This window comes from Myodes glareolus, chromosome 4, assembly GCF_982192425.1.
Source record: "Myodes glareolus chromosome 4, mMyoGla1.1, whole genome shotgun sequence".
Taxonomy (NCBI): Eukaryota; Metazoa; Chordata; class Mammalia; order Rodentia; family Cricetidae; genus Myodes; species Myodes glareolus.
In genome coordinates, this window is record NC_142029.1 from 110,541,877 (window position 1) to 110,563,535 (window position 21,659).

The window sequence follows — 21,659 nt, forward strand, 5'->3', positions numbered from 1 at the left end:
CTGCAGGAATGAAGAGGGAGCCACTGGGCGTGGCTTGAGCTTCTGAAATCTCAAAATTCACTCCCTGTGACATACTTCCTCCAACAAGGCCACACTTCCAATCATGGCTCTCCCTATGTGTCTGAAGATTATTTTCATTCAAACCACACAGCAGTCAAGCAACAAAAGTAGAACTGGGAGCTGGAAAGATGGCTTGGAAGTGCTTGCTGCTCTTCCAGAGAACCTGAGTTCATTCCTACCACCCACATCAGGCAGCCCCCAACTAACTAACTCCAGCTCCAGGGATTCCAGTGCCATCTTTTGATCTCCATGGACACCTGTACATGCACTCAGGGACACACACACACACACACACCACTGCTGCAACTGGACTGCCACAGAGTTCAGTTTAACTCTGACTGATACTCGTCAGCATTCCCCTGGCTGAATGCTCTCTGCTCTGCCTGGATGGGAACCCAGGGTAGGCAGGCTTATTAACCACTGGTGTCTAGCAGCTTCCATTCAGCAGTGACAGCAGTGAGTGCTGGCAGTCGGGTGGGGCCGGGGCGCTATCAAATGGCACTCTCTAGGGCTTCCACTTTCCCTTTTCTTTACGTATGCCCTGACCACTCTAGGAACTTGACAGCATCTTCAGCTGTAAGTGCCATGGTCACATCCAAACTCGACCGAGCTTGTGCACGTATATCCAAAAATGCTAAGACTAAACCTCAATTGCAAATATAATAATACAATTGCTGTTTGTTTAACCAATCATATTTGAGATGACCTAACTGTCCCTGAAACTCCCCTTTGCTGTGATTTAAAAGGACCCTGCATACTCCTCCCTGGTCCTTGCCATTTTGTGCAGGCGAACGACCCCGCATATGCTGTAATATTAATAAACGCTCTTTGTTCTTAAATACTATTTGAGTCTGGGATCTTCCTTCAGAGTTTCTCGGACCCTACCAAGTCACCTAGAGGAGACACCTTTTGGGTGTGTATGTAAGGGTGTTCCCAGAGAGGTTGAACTTGGAAGTGAAAACCTACCCTGCTAGGTGGTGGTGGTGCACACCTTTAATCCCGGCACTTGGATTAAATCCGAGGCAGGCGGATTTCTGTGAGTTCGAGGCCAGCCTGGTCTACAAGAGCGAGTTCCAGGACAGGATCCAAAAGCTACAGAAAAACCCTGTCTCGAAAAACCAAAAAAAAAAAAGAAAGAAAAGAAAGATGGGCGGATCTATGGACTAGTGATCTAGACTGAATCAATGGTGGTGGGGGGGGGGGATAGGCTCGTGTTTCAAAAAAAAAAAAATCAAGCCGGGAGGTGGTGGTGCACGCCTTTAATCCCAGCACTCGGGAGGCAGAGCCAGGCGGATCTCTGTGAGTTCGAGGCCAACCTGGTCTACAAGAGCTAGTTCCAGGACAGGCTCCAAAGTTACAGAGAAACCCTGTCTCGAAAAACAAAAACAAAACAAAACAAATCAAACAACTAATCAAATAATTAACCAAATAACAAGGGAGCTGTGCGCTTCTATAACAAATTAGGAAAGAAGTTATTTTAAAACCAAGCAGCCAACCAACCAGTTAACCAACTGATAAACTTCCTGCGGGCGGTACCTGATAACCAGCTCACCCCTCCCTGCCTTCCCCGCAGCGGTCGCGTCTCCTTCAACCGGAAGCTTCCGGCTCCGCCGTGAGTCACACCGGAAGTGTCCGGGCATCTGGCCCTCCATGCCTGCTCTGAGTGTTCCGCCCGACGCGGCGCGGAGCATTGTGGGCGTTGGTGAGCGGCTGGTTTCGGTCCGGGCGGCAGCGACCGGCTTTCGAGGAGCGTGGCGTCTGGGCTCCGCCGTGGGGCCCGCAGGCCGCTGCCAACATGTCGGGCGTGCGAGCCGTGCGCATCAGCATCGAGTCTGCCTGCGAGAAGCAGGTGCAGGAGGTTGGCCTCGATGGCACCGAGACCTACCTGCAGCCGCTGTCCATGTCACAGAACTTGGCGCGCCTGGCGCAGCGCATCGACTTCAGCCAGGGCTCCGGCTCCGAGGAGGAGGAGGCGGCGGGGCCCGACGGCGACGCGCAGGACTGGGCAGGCGCCGGGGCCGAGCAGGACGACGAGGAGGGTGAGGCTCTGCTCGCGTTTCTCTCTCTGCCCTGAGGGTCTCCCCGAGGGGTAAAGCGCATCTTTAATAAAGTGCGTGCCACTTTGCTCCTTTGGGCTGTGGATGTGAGTAGCAGCCGTGGCTGTAAAGACGTGTGTTGATTGCCGTGGAAGGCCGACCTCGGCGGCACTCGGGTCGTGTACCAGCCTAGCAGGCCAGGAGAAGCATTCGGCTTTTTATTAGAACATTCGGCTTTAGGGAGATTTTAGGTGGAGACGGGCGATTCTTCAAGATGACCTCGGAAGCTTTTAGGTGAATGAATTACAGGGAAACAAAACCGATTTGGAGAAGCAACCAGACTGGATTTTAGACTCTCCTTATTATCAGAGGATTAAGAAAAAAAAACACACACACAGTTATTGATTGAATGATGTGACAGGATCGTTATCAGTGGGGATGCGCGTCGAGTGTGGTAGCTCTTGTGTTCCTAGAACTCGCCAGGCAGAGGCAGGTTTCTAAATGATCACAACAGCCTGAGCTAATACTGAGACACCATCTCAATAAGTAAAGATGTAAGCGTTTTTCATATACTTGGTAGAAAATTAAAACATTGCTATTATTCTGTATTGGAAAAGTAGATCAGCTCAGCAGTTTTGTATCTCCTTTGTATCTTATGGTTGGGGTCAGCATAACATGAAGAACTGTGTGGATCTGCTGTGCTGGTAGAGGTGTCTTCAGGACACGGCAGTGAAGGAAAGGCAAGTGGCAGGAGAATGGGAATGTGTGTGTGAGTTAGCGGGAAAACCTCTGCAAGGGTTTACCCCAGCTGTCTGGTGTGTCTCAGACGGGAGGAGAGTCAGGCCTGGGAATAAAGGGAAACTTGGATTTTCACTCCCTGATGCTTTTAGCTTGAAATCTGTAAAACAAGCTTGTATTAAAAATTGATTAATGGGAAAATATGCTCTTGCAGCCAGTAAGAATGCTGGTGTTGTAGACCATTTGGGGCTTTGCCTGGTGTTTGCTGTGTAGAAATCCACTACTGTTATTCAAGTTCTAATGCTGGAAGGAAGCAGGTTATTTTAAAAGTGCTGGGGATATAGTTCAGGGTTTGTCTGTCATGAGTGAAGCCCTAGGTTTAAAAAGATTTGAGTGCCTACCTGAGCTATAATGACAGATCTGGCCTGTGGAAGTTAGGCCGTGTCTATTTTTCCCTAGAAGGAGTGCTGTGTTCAATGTGACCAGCTCAAGACAGGGTGGTGAGAAGGAGATGAAACAGGCGCTTGGGAAGAAAACTTTGCTTCTGCTTTTCATACTTTTTAAAATAATTATTTAAATTCATTTTATGTGCATTGATGTGAAGGTGTCAGAGCTTCTGGAACTGGAGTTCCAGACAGTTGTGAGCTGCCATGCAGGTGCTGGGAATTGAACCTAGGTCCTCTAGAAGAGCAGCCAGTGCTCTTAATTGCTGAGCCATCTCTCCAGTGCCCCTTTTCATATGTTTTTTTAAAAAATATTTATTTATTTATTATGTATACAATATTCTGTCTGTGGGGCTGGAGAGATGGCTCAGAGGTTAAGAGCACTGACCCCTCTTCCAGAGGTCCTGAGTTCAACTCCCAGCAACCACATGGTGGCTCACAACCATCTGTAATGAGATCTGGCGCCCTCTTCTGGCCAGCAAGCATACAGACAGACAGAACACTGTATACATAATAAATAAATAAATCTTAAAAAAAAAAAACCAATATTCTGTCTGTGTGTATGCCTGCAGGCCGGAAGAGGGCACCAGACCCCATTACAGATGGTTGTGAGCCACCAAGTGGTTGCTGGGAAATGAACTCAGGACCTTTGGAAGAGCAGGCAATGCTCTTAACCTCTGAGCCATCTCTCCAGCCCCCCCCCTTTTCATATGTTTAAACCTCTAAATGAGCTTCTTTCTTTTATTCTGTGTAACCAGTACACATGTGTTTTGTTTTTGTTTTTTTCCTTTCTGTTTTTTCAGGGCTGGTGAAATTCCAACCTTCTCTGTGGCCTTGGGACTCAGTGAGGAATAATTTGCGAAGTGCCCTCACGGAGATGTGTGTTCTCTATGATGTCCTCAGTATTGTCAGGGACAAAAAGTTCATGACGCTGGACCCCGTCTCTCAGGATGCGCTTCCTCCCAAACAGGTAGGTACATGTGGCCTCCGGCCGGACAGCCTCGCTTCCAGTTCAGCACCAGCAGCTGGTTGTATGCATTTTTTCCCTTTTCTTCTCTTGAAAAATTAAATGCGTGAGCTAGAGAGCTGACTGAAGGATTAAGAGCGCATATTGTTGCAGATGGCCGGAGTTCAGTGCTTAGCACCCGTGTCAGGCAGCTCACAGCTGCCTCCAGCTCCAGCGGCAGGAGATCTGACACCCCGCTGACCTCTTCATAAGCTCAGACTTACATGCTCGCATAATAAAGTAATGGTAAGAAAGAGAAAAACTAAGTCCAGGTGAAGATGTAAGGACCGAACAAGCACTTCCCAGATGAGAGCATCTTTGAGTCAGGCTCCTTGCAGAAGGAACAGAATGATGTGGCTTCTCAGGCCAGCCTGACCCAGCTTAGCAGACTGCTGAAGTCAGTTGAGGTTGGGACTTTTCAGAGCATTATGGTCGTAGAGAACTGGCCTTTTTATGAGATGTCTGCGTTTTTTCACTTTATCTTCTGATGTGCTCCTACGGTGAGAAAATTTGCACCTACTAGACTTGCCATTTGGAAGTGTAGCTGTTTCATAAAGCACACGGCTGGTCACTGTGGCAAACACAGTCTGAGGTCAGTGCGTGTAGTCGGCGTGTGCTGTGGGCCTCCCACCGGTCACAGTTCCGCAAGCACGTTAGTGGGCTGTGGTGAGTTTAAAGTGCATTCACGGGAGGCGCCTGCTTGGTCATATGCTGACTACTGAAAGCTGGTGCTGATGTGTGCCGTGTAGGTGGTGGTTTCTATGCATAGGTTATGTCTAGGCGGGGTTTGGAATTTAATGTGCCGCAGGAAGTTATGAACTGGGCAAGAGCTAGGGTGGTGAAGAAGCACAGCGCCCTGGCCTAGGTTTGCCCCGGCTGTGTATTGCTGAGTTCTAGTTTCTAGACCACTGTGGTGGTTTGACTTAGGTCTTTGTGTAAGTTTGTCAAGAAGCAGGTTACTTATGTTTTTAAAAAAGGTTTTGCAAGGGAAAAGTTTTTCTCAAAGGTTTGGTATATGTCACTTCCCCACCCACCTGCTTTCTTCTGTGTGTGTATCCGTGTGTGCGCACACGTGTGGAGGTGTTAGAGGACAGGCTCTGTGTGTGTATCTGTGTGTGTGCACACGTGTGGAGGGGTTAGAGGACAGATGTTACTTTGGGTGTCTTCCTCAGTTGCTCTCGGAATCATAGTTTTGAATCAGCTACTCTTTCTGAACGTAAAATTCACCGGTTGGCTAGATGGAATGGTCAGCATGCCTCCAGAATTGTCCTCCCTGGGGCTTCCTGGGCTGCAGGTGTGTGTGGCTGTGCTGGGGTTTATGTGAGTGTTGGGGCTTGCATGTCGGGCCCCTTGCCGACTGTCGTCCTTCTTCCTCGCTGTGTTCGTTTGCTGTAGTTACACATTTCCTGGTTGAGAGAACAGGCAGTTTTACGGTTATCTGAACTAGTGCCCTCCAACTTTGGGTAGAAACCTTGCTGGGTTGTTTTGGCAGAGTCCGCAGACCCTGCAGCTGATCTCTAAGAAGAAGTCCCTTGCCGGAGCAGCTCAAATCCTACTCAAGGGGGCGGAGAGACTGACCAAGTCCGTGACCGAGAACCAGGAAAACAAGCTCCAGCGAGACTTCAACTCTGAGCTCTTGAGGCTACGGCAGCACTGGAAGCTGAGGAAGGTTGGAGACAAGATCCTGGGTGACCTGAGCTACAGAAGCGCGGGTACAGACATCTGACCGTAAAAACCGCTTTGTGTGAGCAGAGGGTGTGGTGAACTGTGATGTCTCCCCGTCTCCTGTCGTGATCATTGCTGAGTTCCATGTTGTACAGTGGAATTTAATTTCTTTACCTGTGACCCGAAGCTTGCTTGCCAGGACCTGCTGTGGAACACCTGGAGTCTTAACACTTGAAGGCGGAGGTGGGAGGGTCAGGAGTTCAAGGCTAGCTTTGCCTACATGAGACCCTATCTTAAAAACCCCACACAGACCATTCTTACAGTCTTATAATAAACAACCTACCCTCAGTTTGAAAACCTTTTAGATATATTTAAGAGAGAATTCAGCGCTCACTGGAGATAGCCAAGCGTTCCTGCCGGGCTGCTTGAGAGCAGTGGTAGAAATGCATGAGGCGCCCTGTGCCACAGTCGGGCACAGTGAGTCAGGGCTCAGTGCCCGCACTGAAATGAGTTCCGCTACAAGATGAGTTGGTGCTTTCTGGTTTTAGGCATTGTAAGTTCTTTCTCCTAAAGCAGTTATGAACAAATATTTAGTTTCTCCTTGACATGGTCCTTTGAGGTTATGGAAGAATTTAGTTGCATTCTTTCACTGCAAGAAGATCCTGAATGTCCTCTCTTTTTAGACAGGCATTGGACCCAAGCATGCACTCATGATGTAGCAACTACTTAGCCTTCTGACCTGCACAGAGGCGTGTCAGCAGTAGAGGAACTGGCTGGAAATAGTAGTAAGCGTTGTTGATCTGTCCTTCGATGCTGAGTTCAGAACTAAGGATTGAGTTCTTAGAGCACAGTGCTGCCTTTGCGACAGGTGCAGGATGGCGCCCGTGCTTGCCTAGCGTCATTTGTTGTTGTTGCTTTTACCTGACACACAGACTCATTGTACAGCTCTGACTGGCCCAGACTTCACTATGTGGACCAGGCTGGCCTGGCCTGGAACTGCCTCTACCTCTCTTCTTCCTTTTTTGGTTTGGCTCACTAGGGCCTCCTTTCTGTCCACATGCACATGTCCAGTGGAAGGAATTCATGCTTAAGTGATGTGTTATGCTTGACATTTAGTGTTAAGTTAATGTGCTGTGTTAATTATTTTAATCTTTAATGCCCAATTAGGGTCTCTCTTTCCCCATCATGGCACCTTTGAAGTGATTAAGAACACAGACATTGATTTGGATAAAAAGATCCCAGAAGATTACTGTCCCCTGGACGTCCAGATTCCTAGTGATTTGGAGGGGTCTGCGTACATCAAGGTACCTATTGAGGCTTTTTCCAGTCATTTCTTGCCAATTGCCCTGAGGCAGCTTTGCTAATGTTTGTCGTGTTGTCTAGGTTTCTATTCAGAAACAGGCTCCAGACATTGGTGATCTTGGCACAGTAAACCTGTTCAAGAGACCATTGCCCAAGTCCAAACCAGGTATGTCATGGCCTCTAACCTCCTTCTGTACTTACATAGTCAGTAAACCAAAGAGAGAGCAAGAGGGAAAGAGGCGTTCGGTGTGAAAACGGTAGGAAGGATGGCGTTTAAAGGCAGAGTTGCGTCATGAAAGATGTTTTAGCACTGAGGGCTGAGAGAAGGAGGGGTTCTCAGACATCCCAGAGCACGGATACGGGTTTCTCAAAGAACTGTCATTGGCTTTGGGTTTTTAAGATCACCTCCGCCTCTGTGCTGGCTGCATGCATGAAGTGCCATGCCTGCTTCTAGAAGTGTACTTGTTATAACTTACAAGCAAACCACTAGTGAGGGGCAGTGTCCTTGTAGACTGCACTGTCCTAGCTGTCTCTGTGGGACAGAAGTAAGACTTTCCCGCCCGTCCAAGGCTCAGGGACTGTCAGAAAAGTGGAGACGAAGATGTAGGAACCAGACGTGGGGAGGGTGCTGTGAAGCAGCATCATCGGGGTGGGACACAGCACCACACGTGTGCTCTCTGTGCCCGTGGTTACCTGCTACAGACTTGTACAAGACTAGGCCCTCACCATTTCACCAAGATGGTTGAGGGGCTTGTGTAGCCCTATACTGTTACTGAGGGACTATAGGCATCTCATGATTCCTAGGCAAGATGTATCATTTTCCTCATTCCTCAGTGGTATAATACAGGGCGGCGGGGGGGGGGGGCAGGAGGAGCTCCAGGTTTTATAGCCAGCAGCATAATCAGCCAGGTGAAGTAAATTTGATTCATCTTCGTCAGCTGTCCCTGGTTCATTGTCTTAGTGAAGCTGTCACTGGTTCAGACTTCTGGAGTCTGACACCAGGTCGTTTATTTTAGCCATATTTAAGCACGGCACAGTTTTGAGAAGGTTTCTGATAATAGTTAACTCGGTGCTGTGAGTACAGCAAAGCTTGAGACATAAATTGACATTGAAGCTTATAGAGTACGTCTGGCTTCTTCCATAAAGATGGGTGCTGTTGACTGGAAACAGTGCTCAAGGCTTAGGGTCTAGAGAGCACAGGTGGGGTGAATATAAGGCCCATGGAGTCAGGATTTGGCCTGGTCCTAAATTAACGTTGAAGTCATTTAGGCTGATCTGAAAAGTGACATTCTCATAAGGATGGGATTAATAGACTCAGAAGCAACACCCAAGATATAGAGGGAAGGGGTCTGGGATAAAACATAAATTCTGGGGGATGTGGGTGAGTCTCTGCAGACAGCAAAGGATCACAGGTTATAAAATGCATCCTTACCCAGTATTCTGCAGGAAGACAGGTAAACATCCTTCCTTTGAAGAGATAAGCCTGTGTGTTTACTTTTTCTGGCATCTCCAGTACTTTTCTGTGTACCCAAGAACCTCTTGCCTGGGTTGGAGAGATGGTTAAGAGCACTGCCTGCTCTTCCAGAGGTCCTGAGTTCAATTCCCAGCAACCACATGGTGGCTCACAACCATTTGTAATGAGATCTGGTGCCCTCTTCTGGCCTGCAGGCATACATTCAGACAGAATACTATATACATAATAAATAAATAAAATCTTAAAAAAAAAAGAACCTCTTTCCCTCTACAACAAAATAATGTCAAAAAAAAATAAAAAATCATATCATGCTCAGTAATCTCAATCTCATTCCTGTAAGTAATCTCATCACATGCTCAGAATGGTCACAAACACTCTCTCTCTCTCTTTCTCTCTCTCTCTCTCTCTCTCTCTCTCTCTCTCTCACACACACACACACACACACACACACACGAAGATGGGGACTTTGGAAGAAGAGTTAGAGCCGGAGAGGAAGGGATAAGAGAGACAGTGGTGAAAATGAACAAAAGTCTGTTTGCATCTGTCAAATTGTCAAAAAAATTTAATGCAGTTTTATGTTCGAGAAAAGACTGTGCCAGTATTCTGAGCCTTTGATTGTGAGGTCGGGTTATCATTGTACTGCTGTGGACATTGAGATTATACATGTCTCTCTCTTTCAGGTTCTCCACATTGGCAGACGAAATTAGAAGCAGCACAAAATGTTCTTCTTTGTAAAGAAATTTTTGCACAGCTTTCTCGGGAAGCCGTTCAGATTAAGTCTCAGATCCCTCACATTGTGGTGAAAAATCAGATCATCTCTCAGCCCTTCCCAAGTAAGAGCAGGCAACCTGCTGAGAGGCCTGCGAACAGAACCTGGTGTGGGTGCTGTGCATTATGGCGGCCAGCAAAGCTGTGGGCCTTGGTTCTCTGTCCCGAGTGTGGCACCTTGGGCTTTCACAGGGTGTTAAAACCATGTGGTGTTGTGGCTTCAGACAGCAGTAGCTGCTGTCAGATTGCATTTCCTGTGAAGGATACCACCTTTTCTAAATGAGGTGCCACTCTGAGTATTCCTAATTTGTAGAAAAGAGTTTCTGTTCAGAAGCAACCAGGCTTAACCTAAAAATCAGTTGTCACTAGCTATATACTTGGTTTAGGTGGTGGCTCTCAAGACCCCTTTGGGGTTACATATCGAGTATTTTTGTTACAACTCATAACAGTAGCAAAATTACAGTTATGACATAGGAACAAAATAATTTTATGGTTGGTCACCACAGCATGAGGAACTATATTAAAGAGTCAGAGCATTAGGAAGGTTGAGAAGCACTGGTTTTGGGTTAGACATGAACAGTTTTTCCCTATTGCTTTTGGGAGCAGGGAAGAGAGCCTGATAAAACCAGGTACTAACTCCATGTTGAAACAGAACTAGTAAAGCTTGCTTTTAAGATTCTGTGCCTATGAAAACAAGAACTGCGTTTCCCCAGTTCAGCTCAGGAGCAGCACCGCGCCACAGGCTGGAACTACAGCTGTCTAAGTCTGTGGGAGCCGACCGTGTTAAGTCAGGGAGGTCTTCGGAGTAGAGGTATTTAGGAGACAAGTTGACAGGATTGTCCTTTGTGAAACTGGCCTCCAGTTCTTGGCTTGTCTGCATCTATCCTGCCTCTCTATACACAGGCTTGCAGTTGTCCATTTCCCTGTGCCACTCCTCAAATGATAAGAAGTCCCAGAAGTGTGCCTCAGAGAAGCCGGGTCCAGAGGATCACCTCTATGTCCTGGAGCACAACTTGCACCTGTTGATCAGAGAGGTAACTCAAGTTTGGCTCTGCGGTGCACAAGCCTCCCCCATGGAGTCAGTAAATTGAAGCAGTGGTTTGAAAGAGCCTGCTATGTGCCAGGGGATTCGGAGATAATCGGTGCATGATCCTTGCTCCCGGGATATCTTGTAGAGCTAGGGATATGCAGCAAGTTCTGCAGTTACCATGGAAAGCTTGTGCCACTGGACAGAGAAAGGGTGGCTCTTGTCTGGAGGCCTGAAGCTGTACAGTAATGTCCTGTTTTGAGAATCTTTATAGATGAATATATTCCCGCCTTCCACCCTAACCACCACCCTCAAATCCCAGGGTGGTGTTCAGTTGGTCATAATGGTATACAAGTCTGTGTTTTTAAAAGGGTTTTTCAAAACCGGGCGGTAGTGCTAGGATAGTGCGTGTGGCCTTTAATCCCAGCACTTGGGAGGCAGAGGCAGGCGGATTTCGAGGCTACCCTGGTCTACAAGAGCAAGTTCCAGGACAGGTTTCAAAGCAACACAGAGAAACCCTGTCTCAAATAATAATAATAATAATAATAATAATAATAATAATAAGTAAAAAATAAAAGATTTTTCAGACTGAGGATTTCACTCAGGGCTGAGCAGTTGCTTAACATGGGTGACGCTGTCACTTTTATCCTAGTATTATATGTTTCTGGGGTCTGCCAGACAGTCTAGGACAGTTGATTAACTATCTGTCATGAGATGAGACTTAGTGAAGAATGCTTTTTAATTTAAAACTTTCAAGGTAAAAATGGCAGCTCAAAGGAGTCCTCCTCTTTACAGACCTGCGTCATGCCCATGGCCACTCGGTGCTTTCCCTCTGTACCAAGAAGATGAGGATGATGATCTAGTCCTGGCTAACCTGCACCAACCCATGTAGACCAGGCTGGCTTCTGCCTCCTGAGTACTGAAATTAAAAGCATTGCTACTATGTCTAGCAAGATCACTTTTTACATTTGATTGTTTCCAAAAAGGAGCCTGTCCTGGAACTAGCTCTTTTTCATTTTTGTTTTTGGAGACAGGGTTTCTCTGTGTAGCTTTGGAGTCTGTCCTATCCTGGAACTGGCTCTTGTAGACCAGGCTGACCTAGAACTCACAGAGATCCACCTGCCTCTGCCTCCCGAGTGCTAGAATTAAAGACGTGCGCCACCACTGCCCAGCTCTATTTCCAAAAATGAGCCAAGCTTTGGTTAAACATTTTGGCCTGCTTATGACCCAGGTGCTGGCTCTTAATGACTTTTTTTTCAGTTTCATAAACAGACGTTGAGTTCCGTGGTGATGCCTCACCCAGCGAGTGCTCCTTTTGGCCACAAGAGAATGAGACTTTCAGGGCCTCAGGCTTTTGATAAAAATGAAATTAATTCAATACAGTCTACAGAAGGACTCCTGGAAAAAATAATTAAACAAGCCAAGCATATTTTTCTAAGGAGCAGGTAAGAATGAAGAAAGTTACTGGTTTTCTGTGCCATTGGTCATTTTCCTGTTCCCTTTCATGTTTGTTAACTTTGAGTGTGCATAAAGATTGTTTCCCCAGGGAGAAAGCGACTGAGAGTAAGATCATGGTGATCTCTCTCTCTCTCTCTCTCTCTCTCTGAGCTGCCGTCTTGGTCAGTGTAGCCCTGGCTCTACTAGAACTTGCTGTATAGACCAGGTTGACCTTGAACTCACAGAGCTCTGCCTACTTCTGTCTCCTGAATTCTGGGATTAAAGATGTACACCACCATGCCCAGCCAATCTTGTTGTTGTTGTTGTTTTGCAGTGCTGGAGACCAGCCCCGTGTGTGCTGGACAGTACTCTCCCACTAGACCACCTCATAGCCCCAGTAAGACGGGGGCTTACACCTAAGGCCTACACCTTAGTCTGGACTCAGGCTTGCTTTCCTCCCGCCTCCTCTTCTGTCGGCAAGTGCAGTGCACTAGCTTTCTCTCTCCTCTCTTTCTTAAAAACAAACAAACAAAAAAATTAGAGTCATTTTAATCCTTAATCTTATACATTTTTCTTTCATTAAGATATTTTGGCAGTTATATAACATAACATTAGACAATTAGACACATATTCCATGATTTATTTCCCCAGTTACTTGCTGGTGTGTGTGTGTGTGTTAGGCATCCTTGTATACCTGTCCGCTGCAGGTTTTTGTAGCATTGTTCAGGAAAGGAAAGGAAGCTAAGAGCAAATGTTGTGAGTGCACATACCTCCTGGGCTAGTCTCCTGTGTTCTGTTTGCCCTCAGCGCCTTTCCGTTTCTGATAAAGTACTAGGGCCAGACAGACAATGAGAACCAAGGGCCTTGAGTGGGCTAGTGGGTACACATACTTTATGCTTTGATTTAAGCGTGTGTAAGATAAGGATTGCCGCTTCAGAATTTTGTTCCTGGGTTTGGGCTCTGAAGTTAAACCCCTTGTTGTCCCTCAATTATTTATGTATGACCGTGGGCAAATGCTTAACCTGTTTCCAAAGCTGCATATAGTAAGTAGTCCTGCCAACCTACCACTTAGAGCTAAAGGCAGAAGGGTTAGGAATTCAAGGGCAGTCCTGGCTACAAGAGACCATATCTTAACCCACCCTTCCTCATTCAAAAAGGAAAGAAGGAAGGAGGCTTTCTTAGGTAATGGAGTTTACCTAAAGCCAGACAAGGCACACAACTGTAATTTCGGCACTCGGGAGGCTGAGGCAAAAGAATCATGAGTTCCAGCCAAGCTGGGATTACAGAGGGACAGACTGCTTCAAAATCTAGATAAAACAAAAAACAAAAGCCAGTGCCTGCCAAACACACAGGGCTGTTAGAGAGAATAGATGATAATGTTCTTGACCACATGCACAGTTTAGATATTTAAGTGTAGCAGGCATTGCTATCTTCGTGGGTGATGTTTGGATTGGGCTCAAGACTCTGGTTTGCCTTGATTATGACTTTTAATAATAACAGGTCTAGGTGTATCCCAAGTCACTCGTTGCCAGAGATCAGGCACTAACATCTGTGAATGGTGCATGACAGATCAGTACCTGGGAAGTGTCTTGTCCTGTGAAGTAAGTTTTCACGAGCAGGACAAGATGAGTGGAGTCGTAAGGAAGCAGCCCGTCAGGATCACGAGAGGTGGTGTGAGTGTGTCTTGTGCAAACTGAGAACAGCACAGCACTGTGTATACAAGGGCTTCCAGAATCACTCACCTTTCCAGCAGGGATCTGATGAGAAAGCAGGCAAGCTGTGAAACTTTTTAGGTTTTATAAAATTGATGCTTTCATTTATATGGTGATTTTTAATTTTTTAATTTTCTTTTTGAAGAACTGCTGCAACCATTGACAGCTTGGCAAGTCGCATTGAAGACCCCCAGATCCAGGCCCACTGGTCAAACATCAGCGACGTTTATGAGTCTAGTGTGAAGGTTTTGATCACGTCTCAAGGTTATGAGCAAATATGCAAGTGAGTGTTGCCAGGAAGTCCCACAGGTGGATGCCAGGCACTGCCGAGCCTTTTTTCCCAAGGACTCTGCAGTGCCAGGTTGTCATACGGTTCCCATAATTACATCACGATAAAGTGTTTGCAGAAACGAGAGATAAGGGCTGGAGCGATGGTTCAGCAGCTTAAAGTGATCTTCCAGGGGATCTGAGCTCTGTTCCCAGCCCCACGGAAGGTGGCTCACAACTGCCTGCACCTCTAGCTCCGGGGAGTCTTAGATTCCCCTCTGACCTCCAGGGTGCTTACATACACCCTGATACATACACACACAGATCTTAAAACCACATAAACTCTCGTTTACAGTTTTGTGTTGGGCCATACTCATAGCTATCGTTAGCCACCTGCAACCTTTGGGCTACGTATTCAACATGCCTAGGTTTTAAAGTGGAAAATGACTCACTTGCTGAGACACTCTCCAAGCCTGCATCAGTTCTTGGCTACAGGCTGTGCAGGTCTAGTGAGTCAGGTGTGAGTTGGCCCTCCGAACCAGCAGTCAGCATTGTCTGCTCAGGGCAGTCTGCGTTTGTACTTCTCTTCTGACTTGGCGTTGCCCTTGGTTCTGATCCATTAGTTGATGATTGTGCCTCTCAACCAAGTTGACCGTTGTGTGTCTGCGAAAGAGCGGCATGGTCCTTGTTCTGGCATTCTTAGGCAGAACTTGGGTAAGGTGTATTGCTAGGATGCTTGTTTGGCATGTACAAGACCCTGGTTTCCATTCCCAGCATTGCAACAAAAAGAAGTGTATTCTCAGTCTGATCCCCAACACCTTATGATAAAATCAGGTGTGGTAGTGTACACCTGTGATTCCAGAGTTTGGGAGGGGGAGGCAGAAAGATCTGTTGAGGTCAAGGCCAGCCTGGGCTTTACAAAACTGCATTAAAAAGGAACAGCTTCAGCCTCTTGTGTTGGTCTGAGCAATTGTATCCTTCCCACATTGGTTTGAGAGACCTGACCCTGCCTCTCTAGGCTCTGCAAGTGCTTAGTTGCTAACTTAAGACAGAGCTAACTGGCCACTGTGTCCCCTGTGAAGGAGGAGCAGGAGATCTGGTGCAGTCTTGATCTTCAGTGTAGCTAGTTTTAATAACAATAAACAAGCATGAGATCAAATACAGAAGGTAAAAGTATGTGAAGGAACTGAGGGGAGGGGGCTTTACATGTGTTTCCTTATTTGGGGGGGGTTGTCGTGCATGCATGCATGGTACATGCATAGACATAGGGGACAGTCAGTAGGGATTGGTTTTCTCCTGCCACCATGTGGGTAGCTAGGATTGAACTCAGGTCCTTAGACTTGGCTGCAAGAACCCTTATCCACTTCTTAAGTCAGAGCCAGCCCCATGTATCCTGCCACTTGGGATGTCCTCCAGCTAGCCTGCTGTGGAACTAGTGCCCGGTATAGCCTGAAGAAGGCTGCCTTGGATCTCATCTCATTTGGTGGAGGCTAAGAAGCCACCCTCCTCTCTGTACTATAAAGTTAGTTTAGGTTGTCAGAACTGCTGCTATGTTTATGCATGCTGTCAACATGATGTAAAGATCCTTGGGGCTGTACAAACTAGAGTGTGTGTCTGCAGGTCCATCCAGCTGCAATTGAACATCGGTGTTGAGCAGGTGCGCGTGGTGCACAGAGACGGGCGGGTGATCACGTTGTCTCACCAGGAGCAGGAACTGCAGGATTTCCTTCTGTCTCAGGTATATTGCACACTGTGTGTTTGGTTAGAGTTTTTGTTGTTTTATTTCTTTGAGATAGGATTCAGTGTGGCTCAGCCAGCCTGAAGTGAGTTGTGCAGCCCAGCGATCCCCTTGCCTCTGCCTCCTGCTTGCTCGGATGGCAGGTGTGCAGCACATGCCTGGCCACACTTGCAGCCTAAATTCCCTTGTTTTATTAGCTGCTTGACGAACAAGCTGAGCATGGAGTAACTGCAATGGTTACAGAAGGAGAAACCGTTGTTTCTGCCCTGTCGTTTCTTTCCAGTACGCACTTTGGTTCATCTCGTCCTGGTTTTACTTGCACTCTTTGTGATACAATGAACCATCAGTTCTGTAGCCAGCAATCTCTCACGACTGTTGGGAAATGGATCCTTTCCAGGAGTGGGGAAGCATTAGCCCAAGGAAACCAAGGAGAGGAAGACAGATGCAAACTACAGCAGCCATTATCCATAGTAACAAGTGTGGTGCCTCAGTCTCTGTTTTTGGAAGAGGCCTCATGTCAAAGAGCAGTGCAGAAAGTACTGGGTTCTAGTCCCTGCCCCGTGGACTTGTGTTGTGATGCTGGGGTGCAAGAAGAGCAGGAGCTTTGACCCTGGGGGGCAAGGTAGTCAAGATACCAAGTAGTCAGGTGTACCTGTGAGGGACACGGCTAATCTAACCCTAGCTGGTTACGCTGAAGTGGGTTTGGTTAACTGAAGTACACAGACAGATGTGTTGAGTGTCTCAAAGAATCGCATGTCTAGAGACCAAGGTCTGCAAGTGGACAGGGACCAGGGAAGGCAGGTAGTGGTGGGCTGCTGTCCTGCTACTGTTGCCTTTACTGCTGCTGCCAAAGCGCAGCCCACCAGGGTGGGAATGAAGAACAGGTGGGGTGTTGTTTACAGAGTCAGCTGACCCTATGAGCGGCATGCAGTGGTCAGCTGAGGTCAGTAGTCTTCTGGCCCTGGGGGCTGTGACTTAGAACAATCCTTTTGACCAAATGAGCAGCCTTTTGTCATGATACCCAACTGATCTAGCCAGAGACAGGACCAGGAAGATAAGACCTGACCCACTCTGCTCCTTACCATTCTGCTGACTGCATTTAGTAACTCCTGCTTAAATGGCTGCCATTACCTGAAGCCAGAGAACACAGAAAGCTAATGGAGTCTGCACTCTAGGCCAGTGGACACAGAGAGACAGTGCCAGGCAGCCGCACCCTCTGCAGTGGAAGGTGGGGCCCTGCCCTCCCCTCTAGCAGTCATGTCACACAGGAGAATTCCCCAGATTTGGGCCAGAGGTTAAGAGCCCAGCAAACTTAGGGTTGATTACATCGAATCACCAAAGTGTGCCCGAGCTTGAGTCACACCTTCTCGTTCACAGATGTCACAGCACCAGGTGCACGCGGTTCAGCAGCTTGCCAAGGTCATGGGCTGGCAGGTCCTCAGCTTCAGTAATCACGTGGGACTCGGGCCCATAGAGAGCATCGGCAATGCCTCCGCCATCACAGTGGCCTCCCCAAATGGTGACTATGCCATTTCAGGTACTTTCCGCTGCTCCATATGGGGTAACTCTGTAACATTCCGCTTTAATAACTAAACGTGAGTAGAAGTCATCTGACTGAGATGAGCTAACATGTTTACACTGCTGTTTGCTGATATTTGTTACTCAAGTCAGGAGTGAGTGTGTGTGCGTGTGTGTGTGTGTGTGTGTGTGTGTGTGTGTGTGTGTAGGGGAGGGAGGAAAGTGTGGGAGAACTTACTAAGCAAGCTTCTGTTCTTAAACTGAGGCTACTGGTAAGTTCACGGGGCCGTGTTTTAGATCTCACCTGCATCAGTTCAAACTTCATTGAAACCAAGAGTTCTTCCTTTATTTCTTTATCTGGGAGACCAGGTCTTGTGTGGAGTTTAGGCTGGCTTCAAACTCTGTATAGTTCAGCCTGGTATTGAGTTTGCTTTGTAGCCTAGGCCAGCCTTGGTCCTCCTGTCTAGGTCTTTGAGGGCTTGAATTGCAGGCATAGGTCACAACACCTGACAGACACATCTTGTCTAATTTTTATAGGACAAATAATTCAAAGATATTTAAATCATCTTAGAGTATGTGTATGAGTGTGTGCAAAAATTTAGCATTTGGAGGTCTGACAAGATGGTGTAGCAGGTAAGGTACTCGCCACCAAGCCTGATGACCTGAGTTTGATCCCAAGATCCACATGGTGGTCAGAGGGAACAAATTGGAAGTTGTCTTCTGACCCACATGTACACACACGCATGCATTCATACATACATATATGTGCATAAATTAATAAATAAATTTAGTATTTTGGAAATGAAGCACTGCCCTTGAACTTACTATGTAGCTAAAACTAGCCTTGAACTTGTGATCCTGCAGACTGTACCTCCTAGGTGCAGGGGTTAGGGGTGTGCACCACCATGACCAGCTCTTGAAACCCTTGTTAAAGAGATTATCTAAGCTGTTGGGTAGTTTTCTTTTTTTTAAAAAAAAAAAATATTTATTTATTTATTATGTATACAATATTCTGTCATTGTGTATGCCTGCAGACCAGAAGAGGGCACCAGACCCCATTAAAGATGGTTGTGAGCCACCATGTGGTTGCTGGGAATTGAACTCAGGACCTTTGGAAGAGCAGGCAATGCTCTTAACCTCTGAGCCATCTCTCCAGCCCCTGTTGGGTAGTTTTCTGTGCTCACAGAACGAAGTGTAGGTTTTCCATTACTTCATAAGTTTCAAAGTGTGTGTACTGATTATTGGTTTCGTCAATAGTTCGTAATGGACCTGAGAGTGGCAGCAAGATTATGGTTCAGTTTCCCCGGAACCAGTGCAAAGACCTTCCGAAGAGTGACGTTTTACAGGACAACAAGTGGAGCCACCTGCGTGGACCATTCAAGGAGGTTCAGTGGAACAAGATGGAGGGCCGCAATTTTGTTTATAAAATGGAGCTGCTTATGTCTGCGCTGAGCCCCTGTCTGTTGTGATTTTCTCCAGAACAAGTTCCAGAAGCATTGACTTGGATGTTTGCAGGTCAGCTACAAGCACAAGAGAGAGAGACGTCTTCCATATAAGTACTGGCGCTCCTGTCCTTCACAGGAGCCCGTGTGACAGTTAGCAGCTGGCATCCTCTCACTTTATAAGTGACGAGTGCTTTGGAAGAGAGAAGTTTCTGTACTGTGGTAGTATACAGTATGGGGAGATGTAAAATAATACATTTTTTATACAGCTAATGTGAAAGCATTACTAACTTAAGGGCTTGAATTTGCTTTTTAAAATAAAATAAAATAAAATAAAAATCCTATCTTTGATGTTAACATAAGCTTTGTGTTTAAAATCTCCAAGTGCCTTGTGAATTTCTTACAGCCCATATAATCTGTGTCTCAAATCAACCATTCCTAGTGTTTTTTAAAACCACCTAAGAACGTCTCATGATGCAGAACACTGAACATACCAGACCTTTCTCTGAAACTCACCAAGGTCACCTACAGGAAGCAGCCCCTCACCCCAGCACTGGGGCTCTTGGGTATTTGGGAAGTGAAGTGCCTCTTACTTCCCTGGGTCAACAAGAGCAGCTAAGAACTTTCTCAGAAGGGAATGCAGAAGGAGACGGTGTGGTCTAGAGCTTATTTCTCACTAGTCTGTCTGTCCATGTAAGTGGCTACCCACTCCAGATGTGCCTGCCCTGCTCTCAGTGCTTTCTGATTCCTCTGCAGAAAGAGGTCATCAGATCTTAATTTTTTGTGTGAGATTTTTTTTTATTTGCTTTGTAATTTGAGACATAATCTTATTCTGTACAAAGGGTGACCTTGAGTTTGTGACCGTTCTGCTTCAGGCTGAAGTGTGATGTTAGACAGATGACAAGTCTGGGTGTTTTTCGCCTTAAAGGTGTCGGACTCCGTGTCCTGCTCCACTTTGTACAGAAACGGAAACAGCTCTGCTAGTGGCTGTAGAAAAACCTCACAGAGCTGACTGCACTGGACTTAGAATTACTTAAGAAGTCTACTTTGTTTAGTCAGTAAAAAGTCCTAAAGCAGGCAAAGTGTGAGGTTCCTGAAGAAAGACATTTGGAGGCACAGGTGGGCCCTTTACACCAATGGAATTTAGCCTTCCCATATGTACACTGTAAAACCAAATCTAAGGTAGATATTTTGACCCATTCTACACTAGCAGTGTCCTCTTTCACCCCAATACTTAGACAAGCTTCCCCTCCACTTTATTAAACAACTTTATTAAACACTGAATTCCTAGAAGGTGATAGTCAAAGACATCACCAGTTTGGAGCCAGACCTGGGAGGGGCATCACCAGTGGGGAGCCAGACGGGGAGGTAGCCCCAGGGTAGTACTGCTGTGTTAGAGTAAGGATGGTCTTGGGTCCCGGCACCTAGACAAAATGCTAGATGATTATAACGATCTGCCTATAGCCTGCTTCCTGTGAGAGAGCTGGGGTCCCTGGAGCCCTCACCCTATAAATTGGAGAGCCATCAAGGGAGATAGCTGACGTCCACCTCATGTTTCCGTGTGCACACATGCATGCACACGTGTACAGTGCTCACATGCACACGCACCACACGTGATAAAAATGTGAGTAGGATATTGTGTGCCTGTAATCTGAGGTAATAGCAGAAAGTTAGCCTAAGATTTTTATTTTTGCATGGTGTGCTGTAAGCCTTTGATCTCAGCGCTTGGTAGGCAGAGGCACATGGAGTTCCCGGTCATCCAGGGCTACATAGGGATGTCTCAAACTACAAACTTCAAACCCTGTCTCAAAATATAAAAAACTAAAAATCTGTCATGAAATAAAAAGGATTTTAGTAAAGAGACGTGGGATAATGCCAAGACACATCAGGAAGAGCCATAGGTAATGTGTACAGCCGAGTTCAGTCTGACTAAACAGGCTGGGGGCTGAAATGCAGCCCGACACGAGAGTGCTTGCGTAGCACACATGAGCGCCTAGGTTCACTCCAGATTTACAGAGGGAAGATGAGTGTGTCGTTGTTGAAATGTGTACTGTAGTATATAGATGTATTTAGGTGTAGGTGCGTATAGACAGGTACTGTTCCCTCTGAGGAGAACTGTCGCTATTAGGGACTTTTATAGCCCATTGGACTTTTCATAGGGCATTTATTATTTTTGCAATTAAAGATTCTTGAAAGGCAGGAGAAATGATTCCAGGATTGGCAGCTGAGATGGTCATATGGAGAAGCTCACACGCGGGCACCCCATCCTCCTGTGGGTGAAAGAGGATGTGTATCTTGTGGCAACAGGAGTTCTCAATTCGCTCTAGAGGCCTGATTTCTGGAAACATGAAGCCAAAGCTGGTGACAGCTGGAGGAGTTTCCATGGTGCCAGCACCCAGCAGGTTGTCAAGGCAACTGCATCTGAGACACATTCCTGGAGCTCACCCTGCCACATTCAGGTCCCTGGTCATTCCTTGGCACTCCAGCCTCCACTGTCTCCGCCCTCTGAAAGGTGTCCAGAGAGGTACGTGCTGTGCCCGTGTGGCAGCTAAAATATTATTATTTTAAATATTAAAGAGCTAAAATAAAACGACAGTTGCTGAGGCCCACAGGGATTGTAACTGCCTGAGATGGTCTCAGGCATATCCTGAAGCAAAACCACAGTGAGGAACAGGCAGTGATGTAAGGCTGCTGGGACATCTTAGCTAGGAGAGACAAGGCCTGAGGAGGACACCAGATGCTGAGAAGACAGTTCTGAAGGTGTTCTGCAGGGCAAGGTCTGCTCTGCTGAAGCAGGGGCATGGCTATCTCCTGGTCTCTACCCTTTCCAGCTGGAGCAAGAACTTTAGAATCACAGGTGAATTTTTGGAAGTACACATTTCAAACTGATCTTCTGGCTACAACACAACAGTTTTGTTTTTCAAAGGTATGAACATATGTTGCGGGTTAGGACCCACGGAAGTTCCCTTGTCATTTAAAACATGGATCTGACCCGGGCTATGCTTGACAGTTCTGTGGTGGTCAGA

The 21,659-nt window shown here is 46.8% G+C and overlaps 1 protein-coding gene across 1 annotated transcript; it reads left to right on the forward strand.

Moving 5' to 3' along the window:
- The first annotated feature begins 1,752 nt into the window (after positions 1-1,752).
- On the forward strand, positions 1,753-18,995 carry Med17 (mediator complex subunit 17). Its single transcript, XM_048433820.3, has 12 exons — positions 1,753-2,099; positions 4,081-4,247; positions 5,776-5,995; positions 7,116-7,252; positions 7,332-7,416; positions 9,405-9,557; positions 10,396-10,526; positions 11,780-11,964; positions 13,814-13,951; positions 15,556-15,673; positions 17,051-17,210; positions 18,449-18,995. The coding sequence occupies exons 1-12, from the start codon at positions 1,856-1,858 to the stop codon at positions 18,658-18,660; spliced, it is 1,950 nt and encodes a 649-aa protein (XP_048289777.1). The 5' UTR covers positions 1,753-1,855; the 3' UTR covers positions 18,661-18,995.
- Positions 18,996-21,659: the final 2,664 nt, after the last annotated feature.

Bases quoted from the DNA above. Each gene is read 5' to 3' on its own strand.
- Med17 (XM_048433820.3), top strand. From the start codon at position 1,856: ATGTCGGGCGTGCGAGCCGTGCGCATCAGCATCGAGTCTGCCTGCGAG. The intron at 2,100-4,080 runs GTGAGGCTCTGC...CTGTTTTTTCAG, and splicing joins CGAGCAGGACGACGAGGAGG to GGCTGGTGAAATTCCAACCT. The intron at 11,965-13,813 runs GTAAGAATGAAG...TTCTTTTTGAAG, and splicing joins CATATTTTTCTAAGGAGCAG to AACTGCTGCAACCATTGACA.